This window comes from Cibotium barometz, chromosome 59 (assembly GCF_041138505.1).
Source record: "Cibotium barometz isolate CiBa-2024 chromosome 59, ASM4113850v1, whole genome shotgun sequence".
NCBI lineage: Eukaryota > Viridiplantae > Streptophyta > Polypodiopsida > Cyatheales > Cibotiaceae > Cibotium > Cibotium barometz.
In genome coordinates this window covers 24,322,231-24,334,739 of record NC_141104.1, presented here as the reverse complement: position 1 = coordinate 24,334,739, position 12,509 = coordinate 24,322,231, and the positions used below count along the sequence as shown (strand labels likewise).

The following is a 12,509-nucleotide window of genomic DNA, read 5'->3' as shown; positions in this document are numbered from 1 at the left end:
GTTGACCACGTACACTAAGAGGATATGGTGGTTCACTCTTCGAGAGTATGTCCACGGGAGTCACAACATGGAACAATAGCACAACACATGACAGGCTTACTTAATCAACACTTAATTAAATCGACATCAAGAAACAGTGCGCCAGAATGCTGTACTCCACTTGTATTACTATATGAACCAGCAGTTACAAACACCACTCACTGCACCATGCACACTCAGCAGTGGTCATAGTGAGGGATAGCACACTCTGCTTAGGATGGAATGACAGTGAACATGGGACTCAAGGAACACTACAATGGATAGCACAGCCTAGGATCTCATCTCCTACAATGGATAGCACAGCCTAAGGATAGCACACTCTGCTTAGGATGGAATGACACAGTGAACATGGGACTCAAGGAACACTACAATGGATAGCACAGCCTATTACTACGAACCAGCAGTTACAAACACCACTCACTGCAACATGCACACTCAGCAGTGGTCATAGTGAGGGATAGCACACTCTGCTTAGGATGGAATGACACAGCGAACATGGGACTCAAGGAACACTACAATGGATAGCACAGCCTAGGATCTCATCTCCCTCTTGAATCGGAATACATTGCCCTTATAACATTGGAGAGTCACGAAGATGCCAGCAGTGACCGTTGGTGAGCATCTCCCATCTTTGCAAGGTGCCACATGCATGTAGGTGTATTGGCATGCATCTCCTTTCTTGGGGTGCAGTGCCTTAAATGCCTTGAAGTGTCGCGCTCCGGAATCTTCACGTTGGAGTGTCCACTGGACTGTCCACTTGGAGCATCTTCGACTGCAACACTGTAACACCACTGTAACACAGTAACACCCCATGGTGGCTGCAGGTCACCCACCACTAGAGAACTCACTGTCCTTGATGAGGCAAAGAAAAGGAACATACGTGATGGTAAAGCCAAGAATCAATAATATAAAAAAACTGAAGCGAAACTTATGCTGCCCATTAGATCTAAAATGTCGTTTGAATATAAGATGCCAAAAAAAAAACATAAATTAAAAAAAAAACATCGTGCTCTAGAAGATCCTATGTGCCGGCTGAGGAGTCGGGAACCATTGTAGAGGAAGAAGGCAGCGATCCAGTGAGCAGAAGCTGAAGAGGCTGGAGGGTCGCTTGCAGAGTCCTCAATTCTGCTGCTTGGTCCTGGAGAGAGATAAGTTCCTGATCTTGGATAACCACCTGATCCTGGAGGGAGAGGACATTTGTATCGTGCTGAGACAATGAACAGCGGAAAGCGGAGAACTCTCACTCTCAATCATTGAGGCTGGGTAGTGGCAGACAGTGAAGCCTGCAGATCAAAAACCCGAGTCTCCAGACTCGCAATGCAGTCCTGGGCGTGGCGACGCAAAAAACGAGAATGTCTGCAATCCTAAGCTAACTCAAAAAAGTAATCTGTAATGTCTAAGGAGTAAACCCGGAGATTGCCTTGGAGTGGTGTGCTCCAGAGTCTTCACGCTGAAGTGTCCATTGGACTGTCCACCTGGAGTGTCTTGGACTGTAACACTACCACTGTAAGTAACACTGCGACACCGTAACACCACCACACTATAACACTGTGACACTGTAACATTCCAACACCATAACACGCCACACTGTAACACTATGTCACTCTAACATTGCCTGCACCCCTGTTACACGACATCAAAATTCACCGTCTCAGTGACTAACCATGAAAACAAATACATAGCTGCAGACAGGTGTGTAGCCGCCAACCACTAACCTAAGTACCAAAAATAATCATCATCAACCACATACGCATGAGAAAGTGGAGGCATGCTTGCATGATCTCATACCAAGTAATCTTCTCCCTACTAGCTGAAAAAATCGCTAGTGCGGATCTATGAGCTGCACCTGTGTTTCTTCCTACTGCCTGCGCCCTTCCCCCTTCGTAATCCCCCCCCCCCCTCTTTCTCGCTACCTTCCTGCCCATTCCCCCCTCCATCCCCTGCTTTGCCCCACCCCCTTTCTCTTCTCCTACCTATGCCCCCCCTCCCGTGTCCTCCGTCTTCTTTACCCCCTTCGTCTTCTACAAGTAACTTTCTCACTTTTTGGGGCGTTCCCCTTTCACAAAGTCTTGGCATTTTCTGGTCTTCACCCTTAGAAGGACTCCATGGCAGCCGCTCCATCAACCCCGACCGAGGCTACTGTGACTTGCTTATCTTTCTTTGAAGTGGACCTTCGGCTCCTCGCTTACGACTGTTGCATCATTAGAGGCCTCCACTCTAGTATGCAAGATTGTCAGTACCCACCCCACGCGCGGACAACTCAGAGACCTTTTGGAAGCGCGTCTCATCGGTGGGCCTACAAAGATTATAGACATTCATCCTCTGGGGCGTGGCTACTACCAGGTTGAGTTAAACTCACCAACGGCGTCAGATCGAGTCATGCAGGTGAGCCCTGTTGCACTGCGTACGGCCCAAGCCTTCTTTGCAAGGTGGCAACACGGCTTCGACCCTTGTCCAACCCACTGGCTGGCGTGTCGGGCTTCCCAATGACACTCTGCTTCCCATACCTCAAGAAGGAATACCTTCCTCTTCTCCCGGTGATCGATGGAGCCATTGGGAGAGTGATGGAATCCCTGTCCACTACTGCCCTGTCTCTCGCACGGGCAACCGGGATTCCATTCCTTCACATTTGTATTGCCTCGCCAAAGACAATGCCTCATGTCATATCTATCCCGTGCCTTCAGGGTGACCCCATCATTCAGCGAGTGGAGTACTCCGGCCTCAGACATGAGTTCTACTATCATCGCCAGGCCTCACAATGGACGCAGCTTGGTGATAGAGTGACTGGGGAGTTCTTTGAGATTACCGGACCTCCCCATGCTCGAGCAGGTGTACGCCAGGTCAGGAGACAGGACGGCTCGTTAGCCACTGAGCACGGGGAGATTAGAGCCATTGCCACTGAGTTCTATAGAGACCTGCTCTCAGCGGAGCCAGCCACGGAGGCACGTGATGCTTGCAGACAGACTGTGTGGGCCCATGTACAGAGGAGAGTCACAGATCGTATGCGCACAGTTCTGGGTGAGCCTCTTTCAAAGGATGAGCTGGTTGAGGCTTTGAGGGTCCTTCCGCGCCATAGTTACCCTGGGGAGGACGGTTTGACGCCAGCCTTTTTTATGCGTTATTAGGACATTTTGGGACCAGGCCTCCGTAGGGGCTTTCAATATGTTTTGGACACTGGGGTGATGCCACAGAGCTTTTCAGAGGGCTTGATCTTTCTTATCCCCAAGGGGGAGGGAGTGTCTGATGATATTCGGCAGTGGAGACCTATTACGATCCTCAATACTGTCTACAAGGTCCTGGCCAAGGCCTTGAGTTTGAGGATCCAGCCCTTCCTTGGGGAGTTGATTCATGCTACCCAGACAGGATTCGTCAAGGAGCGCAGTATCCTTGACAACATTTTCACCTTCTGGGAGGCGACGGCCCGAGCTAGATTTCTCGGCGAGGACCTGGTCGTTATGCTTCTCGACTTTGAGAAGGCATACGATAGAGTCGATTGGGGTTTCCTAGAGGGCACTATGCTTCGCCTGGGTTTTGAGCCAGTCTGGATTCGAGGGGTGGCGGCTCTATATTCCACAGCCTGTAGCCAGGTGCTGATGGCAGGAGGACGGGGGCCGAGTTTTGAGTTGACCAGATCAGTCCGTCAAGGATGCCCTCTTGCCCCGTTTCTTTTTCTCTTCTTTGCTAGATTTCTCGGCGAGGACCTGGTCGTTATGCTTCTCGACTTTGAGAAGGCATACGATAGAGTCGATTGGGGTTTCCTAGAGGGCACTATGCTTCGCCTGGGTTTTGAGCCAGTCTGGATTTGAGGGGTGGCGGCTCTATATTCCACAGCCTGTAGCCAGGTGCTGATGGCAGGAGGACGGGGGCCGAGTTTTGAGTTGACCAGATCAGTCCGTCAAGGATGCCCTCTTGCCCCGTTTCTTTTTCTCTTCTTTGCTGAGGCCATGAGTATGTATCTGACAGCAGAGGAGGTTGGTTTGAGAGGACTCCAGCTCCCAGTCCGAGGAGGGGACTTGCTCGATTCTGAGTTTGCTGATGACACGGGATTATTTTTGCATGGCTAGGAGGCCAATCTTCAAAGGGCAGAGCAGTCGCTACAGGTTTTTGGGACAGCTTCGGGAGCATTGATCAATTGGCGCAAGACAGTGGCCTTTTGGATCATTAGCGCTCCCACTTCGGCATGGAGCCCTGACCCGGGTTTTAGATGGATTCCTCCTGGCACAGCAATGCGGTATTTGGGATGCCAGATTGGACTTGATTTGTCACCTGAGCAACAGATCGCCCCGCTTCTTCTGAGTATTCGGAAGAAGCTTTGTATTGGAGTACAGCTCAGCTATCCTTGGCTGGGAGCATAGTTGCCACACGTTTTTTGAAACGCGTTTTTGAAACGTGTTTGAAACGTTTCAAAAACGTTTCAAACAAATTTCCAAAAGTTTTTTAAAAGTTTTTTTCAAATTTTTTTTCAGGTGTTTTTTCCAGGTTTTTTTTAGGGGGGTGTCCATAAATTTATGTTTGGTACAGTTTAATGCTAAAATCTACATTCAACTTTCATATACATGAATCATGATACATCATGAATGATGAATCCATGATTCAAATTTCATACTGAATCCTGATTCTTAATACATCATACATGATTACAATTTACATCATACAATGATCATACATGTAACATGAATCATGATACATCATACATGATACATGGCAGTCTTCAGGAATCAGGAATTAGATCATAGATGGCAAAAACCCATATAATTATTAATAGCATAACCAGTTTGAAGTTACAAGTTACAACTTACAACATACTAAGCAACATACTAAGCACTAGTGAATAGTGTCAAATGATAAATCTGAAATCTGAAATACAGATGTCTGTACCGAAAGACCAAATACAAAAACTCTGAAAAAACAAATGGTCTCCAATGTCTGGAGTCTGGACTCTCAACTCTAGACTCAAGTGTCAAGAGTCAAGAGTCACTAGTAGTAACTAGTAACTACTCAGCATCATCCTCCTCTGAGGAATGTGAGTCTGTGTCGTAAGAAGATGAAGCCTCAGCCTCAGCCTCAGCACTCGTAGATGCATGATCTGCTGATGTCGGTGCCCGTGATCGTGTCATAGTAGCTGGTGCCATCATCTCCTCGTATAGCATGGCATAGATGTCGCGCTCCTCAGCAGGGATCTCTGGTACGTCCTTCACTTTCTCTATGTCGATCTTGTCGACATTCACTTGGCGCGGCTCAATGGGATTGCCTTGCTGCTCAATTAAACGGAGGTTGCAATGACAATACACCAACCGTTCTAATTGAGCAGTGGACAATTTGTTCCTCTTCTTTGTATGGAAGAGGGCCCATGTGCTCCAGTTTCTCTCACATGGACCAGAGCTGCAATCCTGTGAGAGGACTCGTAATGCAAGGCGTTTCTGTCAAAAGATAACAGAAAACTTTATAAATAATAAGAAGAAACAACTTATATAAGTTGTAAGTACTAAGTTGTTACTTCAAAGTGCAAACTTATTACATGTAAGTTGTAACTTGTCAGTGGGCACTTACCAGAACTGGAGTACCGATGCCATATTTCTCCCACCAAGAGACTGGCTGAAGCTGAGTCTCTCTCAAAACTGCAGTGGCTCTCCCAAAGGCATGACTCCCATTCCGAAATACTAGGAGCTCATCCTCTAACTTCCTGAGGAGCTGAACATCACCTCCAGTCCAGGTCTGGATGTAAGACTGCCATCCCTCTTCTAGCTCCTCATTGTTGAACTGCTCCTCATTCCGCCATAGTGGGTGTAGTATATGGGCAACCGCATGGATTGGCCTATGAAACCAATCCCATCTACGGTTCCACACCTCCCTGATGTCCTGGATCCTGTTCAACGACACTTGGAAGCATGGAATTAATATCAATGTATAATGTGGCCACTGGCAACTAAAAGAACAACAATGACATACAATGATACATACCTCTCAGCTGATAGTATAGTGCATCGATCTAGGGCCTCTCCAATGCGGTCCATGAACTCATATAAGAGTCCAAGGGTGCTGCCCTCCATGTCCGTAATGCGAAGCACACTATATATAGGCTGAGTGGCCGTGACAAGTGCAAGGGCCTCAGCCCACCAAGTGTCTCGCATTACCGCGCGCACAAATGCTACTGCCTTGGGATGCTCTCTATCATCCCATGCCATCCACTCCTGAGAGACAACAGTGCGGAGTAAACCTGTACGGACCCGCACAAGCCTCTCAACCACAATGAGCATGTAAGCAAACCTGGTGTTTGAGGGCTTCAACAACTCCAAATCACTGTGTGCACGAAACATAGCTAAAACCTTTGGCCTCTTGGTGACAAACTTCACCATGCTCCGAGAAGTACTAAAGAGGTCGGCAATCCACCCAATTTTGGCCACATCCTCTATCAAGAGGTCCAAGCTGTGTGATGCACATGGAGTCCACACTATCTTTGGAAACTCATCCTCTAACATCCTGCCCATAGATACACAATTTGACCCATTATCTGTAACTACCTGCACTATGTTCTCTGGGCCAATCTCTAGCACTGCCTCACGCAAATGTCTCCATATGAATGCTCCAGTAACAACTGTACCTGGAACCGAGGCATCAATGGCACGCAAAAACATTGTGCCCTTACAACAGGACACCAAAATGTTATATACATTTCTCTTTCTCATGTCTGTCCAGCCATCACAAAGCAATGTGCATCCATATTTCTGCCAGGTTGCCTTCAAAGGCTCCATCTCAAGCTCCACTGCCTTCTTCTCCTTCCTTAAGTGGGTTTTGCGAAGGGACTCATAAGATGGACCCTCCCACTCATACCCAATGCGGCTGATAGCTTTAATGGCCTTCTTCCAACGAGGAGTACGCACGACGTGAAATGACAAAGCGCATTGTATAAACAACTTTGTCAATTCACGTGTGGCCTCCTTGACAGCTTGCTTTTGTATGCCTGCTTTAATGCCTGCCCTCTTTAGAGAAGGCACGGTGGGCAATGAAGATCTGTGGGCTACAGGAATGGAGCTAGACCCACCTGCTTGACTCTGCAAATCATCCTCTGTCCTAGCTCTTTTGGACACATCACCTACAGAATCTGTATCCTGTACATCATCATCAATAGGCTGAATTCCCTTTGCTGCTTCATGTTCTCTCTTCCATTGCTGAAGAGACGCTACAACCTCTCTTGGTACTTGACTGCAAGGGCCAATGCCTTCCCCTCTTACTCCTGTAAAATGGGCCTTTACCCTAATAATAGACCCACCTGACACTTTGGCACAAAAATTGCATTTCCACCTTTCTGTGCCTGAACCCCCATATCTGCTCACAGGAGTTACGTGGTTCCACATGGCATCCTTAGCCCGAGGCATGATGAATGAATGAAGAAATTTGGGCAACCTGGCAAGAAATGCCCAAATTTCAAATCTGAAATTTGGTCCAAAATCAGAAAAAATCAGCATTTAGGGTTATTAAAAACCTGAGAAGCAGGGTGCGTAGGGGCCGGAGGAGTAGGCTTGGTGCGTAGGCAAGGTGTGCATGCACCAATGTAGGCAACCTGGCAAAAAATGCCCAAATTTCAAATCTGAAATTTGGTCCAAAATCAGAAAAAATCAGGATTTAGGGTTAGTACAAACCTGTTACCTACGGTGCGTAGGGGCCGGGGGAGAAGGACTGGTGCGTAGGTAGGGGTGCAAGCAAACCTGGAAGACTTCAAAGGCTGGAAACGTCTCTTTCAAGCGTCACTTTCAAAACTGAAATGCCAGGAGATACTGCATCGTACGTTTTCTATCATAAAAAAAAACTGGCCCAGCAAAAAAACGCGTTTCAAACGTTTGAAACGTTTGCACGTTTCAAACGAGTAGCCTAAAGTTTGAAACGCGTTTTTTTGCAACTATGGCTGGGAGGGTGGTGGTGACAAATCAAGTGCTTCTAGCGACCATGTGGTACATCACGTCTTGCTAGATCTTCTCGAGCTCTTGCATCAGCCAAGTACAGAGGCTGATCAGGAACTTTCTTTGGTCTGGGGGGGACGGTTAGCCAGCCCGGGCTAAGGTTGCTTGGGCAGTTATTACTCTTCCACTGGCCCAGGGAGGCTTGGGCATTATAGATCCAGTTGATCAGAGTAGAGCCTTATTGGGGAAGGGTATTGTTCGCGAGCTGCTTCCAGGCGCTGAGCCTTGAAAGGAGCTTCTTTTTCAGCGACTGCAGGCTAGGGCTCCTCCAGCAGGGGGCACTTGGGCATCAGAGATACGATCGATCTTCATAGAGATGAGGAGGACAGGCCTCAGTAGAGGATGGGAGGACAGATTTGCCTTGAGCATCCTGCGAGCTTGGGAGCTGCTGAGACCGGGGCTTTCTCAGAGACCTCCTACTTGTGATGAGGAGCGGGCCAGACAGCCGCTCATATGGAGCCCCGCGGTACGCATTGAGCAGGGTCATATGCTGGGCTCTCGGCCTCATCTGGCTTGGAGACCATTGGCGGCAGGCCCAGCACGCAGTTTTGGAGACTAGCAGGCCTTTGCAGTCTCCCAGAGGAGGTCCAGGTGGAGAGGCTGAGTCACTTCAGAGGGGGGCTGATTATGCGGGATGACATTCAGGAGGCACTCACTGAGGAGTGGTTCACGCCTTTCGAGTCAACGGCCCCACGATGGATGGGAGCCTTTACACAGTTGGAGATCCTGATTGCTGTCAGAGCTTGCACTGAGGATGGTAATGCCTCTACTATGAGATCTAGGATGAGGGCAGACTTCAGAGAGTGGAGGCGGAGTCGCCTTTGGTTGCAGAGTGCATCTTTCAGAGGATACGGGTAGTGCCGCCGCTTCCCGGAAGTGGCATATTGATCCAGACCCTGCACATGTGGACTCTGATTGGCGCATTTGGGCATATGATACGCGCCCTTTGGCCCGGCTCCAGTGGGACCCTGGCGAGTACGAGTGGCATGATCCTTATGCGTCCCTCGGGGCCACAAAGATTACCTTTTTCCAGTACACTGTTCGGTTGGGGAGGCATATTCTGACTGCGAGGAGGATGGTCTCTCCAGCCGCAGCGGAGCATTGGCGGTTGCAGGGGCTCTCACAGGAGTTCCTGGAGGATTTTTGGACCAGGCTCTGGGCTAGTCGACAGGCACGCAGGATCTCGACTTTTCAGTGGTAGCTGGTTGCCCACAAGGGCTCTGCAGTTGGCACCTGGCTTGTCTACAGTGGTCTTCCGGCGGCCTGTGGCCGATGCGGCCACCCTTTGGACACACAGAGACACTGCCTATGGGACTGTCCACAGGCACAGCAGATTTGGCTGAGGATGCTGCACATTTTGGTCCCCCTCTCTCCAGAGGGCATGTATACGTGGGGTGCCGCTGCTTGGTCGACATCGTCAGGGCCTGCTCTGGGATACGAGACGGAGCAGGACAGCCAGGCTATCAGATTCATTAGGGGCCAGCCTCGCCTTCTTCCTTCACCGAACTTCTCGTCCGCCGTCTGGACACAGGAGAGGGATCTACGATGGGAGCTCCTCACAGCAGCCTCACCATCTGGTTCACCTGGAGAGCCCGGTGTTTCAGGGCCTTTAAGGGGAGACTGTAGCCACCAGCAGAGACTGTTCGGGGGATTTGGCAGGAGCTGATCCACACCCTGCGCGGACAGTATGACCGCATCCGGGGCGACTCGCGGATGCGGCGATCTTGCGGCGCCAAGCCTTCCACACCACTTGGCGCAGCGGCCCCTTCTATATGCTACACACGGGAGTCCCCCGCTGGCATTACAGGCCACCTGTTTGGCTTTTCCCCCCTCCTATTGTATGATATAGCTCTCAGTTTTTTGTACTGATCTTTGTATCCTCTTTGCACCTAGGGAGAGTCTCCCTAGCTGCCTTGATTGGATCTCTGCTCTGCCTTCTTATGAGCAAGAGCGGTTTTTTTTTGTAGCCCAGTGGGCGGGTTTTTTTTAACTAATGAAAGGATCTTTTCTCGGGAAAAAAAAAAGTAGCAGGAGGGAGGAACCGGATTACAAGATCACATACCCTGTGTAGTGTTCTCTTGTCCTACGTGCTCTCTTGCAGATTGGTGCTACCATGTGTTGGTGTGAAACAATAGAGAGCAGATGGTAGGGAACATGGGCACTTGAGAGGGTAGTCTGGATTACAAGTCTACATCGACAACCACTTGTTTACAATACTGTATTCATATGCATTGGTATGGAAATCTGGTCAGAAATGCCCATGACACTATGTACTTGATTCTCCCAAGATCAATATACTTTATTTGAGAGAGGGGTCAGCCGTTCCGGCTCATTGTGTGTCTCTTGTCAATTCAGCAATTTACTTCTTGTATTTGAGCAAGTGTCCATCAAATATTAGTGTATTTAAGATTGATTAGCATTGTGTTCAACCAAGTTACAGTTGTCAACATTGGGTGACTTTCACATGAACCTTTAACAAGGTGTTATGGGCTTTGAACATCATGGACAGCAAGTTACCCTTGTTGGAAATCCCTTAAAAGAGCTCTCTTTGATTACCCCAAAGCAACTAAAGAGGGAACTCAAGACTCTTGGCACTATCTATGTGTTGCATCTTGCTCAAGAAGGGATGGAAAGTAGTGGACAGCACATGGACAAAGATATGACAATCTTTAAGGACTTTGAAGATATTTTTCAAGTGCCAAAGAGTTTGCCTCCTAAGAGAAATTGATCATGCCATTGTACTTGAACCGAATGCAAAGGCCGTCAACGAGCCTCCCTATCGGTTGTGCAAGGTGGAAAGAGAGGAAGTAGCAAGGCAAGTACAAGATATGCTTTCCATGGGTCTTATTCAAGGCTCGCAATCTCCATTTGCTTCTCCCGTTCTATTGGTGAAGAAGAAAGATACGTCCTTTCGCATATGCATTGATTATTGTGACTTAACCAAAGTCACAATCAAGAATAGGTACCCCATTCCATGCATTGATGATCTCTTGGATGAGCTCAAGGAAGCAAGGTTCTTCACCAAGATTGATTTAACATCGGGATACCATCAAATAAGGATGAAGAACGGTGATGAAGAGAAGACCGCATTTAGGACTGAAAGAGGGTTGTTTCACTTCATGGTCATGCCCTTTGGTCTTACAAATGCTAGTGTCCACTTTCCAAGCATTGATGAATAGGGTATTGGCTCCTTTTCGATTCAAGTTTGTGCTAGTGTTCTTCAATGAATATTGATATGTAGCAAGCGCCAGGAAGGACACCTATCTCATGTGAAGCAAGTGTTTGAAGTGATGATGGAACACAAGCTATATGCAAAAGAGAGAAAATGCTCCATCATGGTCAATGAAGTGAAATATCTTGGGCATTTGGTGGGAGAGAATGACATAAGAGTGGATCCAAAGAAAATGGCATGTGTCAAAGATTGGGCCACACCAAGCAATTCAACTCCATTCAGAGGAGTTTTGGGATTATCTTCTTTCTATAGAAGATTCATGGAGCATTATGCATCAATAGCGGCACCTCTTACCAATCTTCTCGAGAGGAACGCTTTCTTTTGGGAATCCATCGCCAACAAAAGCTTCAATGAGCTCAAAGCTTTGCTTAGATCAGCCCCCATTCTCGTTTATTCGCGATTTCTCCAAGACTTTCTATGTGAGAACGGATGCAAGTGGAAGAGGACTTGGGGCTGTTTTGTATCAAGTGTCACAAACAGGCACATGTAATACAGAAAACCAGTGGTCCAAGTCACATTATATATTCAACATCCATCGTCACATGCGCATGAATCAATACATATCTGTCAGATACATCATGTACATATATACATCCTGAAACCACATAAGATAATTTTGCACATGACACAGCACTAAAGACTGAAGTTGGGCCAGCTCCCCCCTGAGGTATCTTTATTACCAACAGAGTGTTCACTTATACAAGATGGAATGCCCAGGAGTTCCACTCCTCAACCAAAACCAAATTTATCCAAATCTGTGTAAAACAAAACAATTCAAGTTCTTGGTCACCAACCAGAGCAAGGCAACTAGTCACCAACTGCCCAATAGAGAAAACAAATCCTTGGTCACCAACCAAGGCCAAAGCAATCACCAACTGCTGTCCAGATAAAGCCAACCCTCGGTCACCAACCAGGGCCAAAGTAGTCACCAAATTGCTCTCCCGTGAAACCAAGCCCTTGGTCACCAACCTGGGCTTAACAATCACCAATTGTTCCTTAGTTTCACGGCTGTCCACACAATTGTGCAATTCAACAACTCCAAACACGCCCAAAGCAACAATTAGACCAATCGTTTTGCATCCCATGAAGCTGTGTTGAAGCCTGGCACAACCTGTATCCGTTCCATCTTAAGGAAACCCATGAAGTATGGCTGAGATTTGCTGTTATCCAGCACAGCCAGCCAAAACAGAAGCAGTAGAGGTTGACCAGCTTTAGGGAGCAAGTATGCAACTTGACTGGCCCTCTGTGGCTTGTGGGAAACCTGACCAGCAATAGAAGAG

The 12,509-nt window shown here is 48.0% G+C and overlaps 2 protein-coding genes across 3 annotated transcripts in view; both read right to left on the bottom strand.

Moving 5' to 3' along the window:
• The window catches only part of LOC147605634 (kinesin-like protein KIN-UB), a 177,457-nt gene that overhangs the window by 13,956 nt on the left and 150,992 nt on the right, over positions 1 to 12,509 (bottom strand). The window lies entirely within an intron of this gene.
• On the bottom strand, positions 4,777 to 7,415 carry LOC147605637 (uncharacterized). Its single transcript, XM_086793301.1, has 3 exons — positions 6,001 to 7,415; positions 5,590 to 5,905; positions 4,777 to 5,459 (listed from the first exon to the last, which is right to left on the bottom strand). The coding sequence occupies exons 1-3, from the start codon at positions 7,413 to 7,415 to the stop codon at positions 5,034 to 5,036; spliced, it is 2,157 nt and encodes a 718-aa protein (XP_086649427.1). The 3' UTR covers positions 4,777 to 5,033.

Excerpts from the sequence above, each read along its gene's own strand:
- LOC147605637 (XM_086793301.1), bottom strand. The coding sequence starts at position 7,415 with ATGCCTCGGGCTAAGGATGCCATGTGGAACCACGTAACTCCTGTGAGC. Across the intron at positions 5,906-6,000 it reads ACTATACTATCAGCTGAGAG|GATCCAGGACATCAGGGAGG; the intron begins GTATGTATCATT and ends GTCGTTGAACAG. Across the intron at positions 5,460-5,589 it reads GCATCGGTACTCCAGTTCTG|AAACGCCTTGCATTACGAGT; the intron begins GTAAGTGCCCAC and ends ATCTTTTGACAG.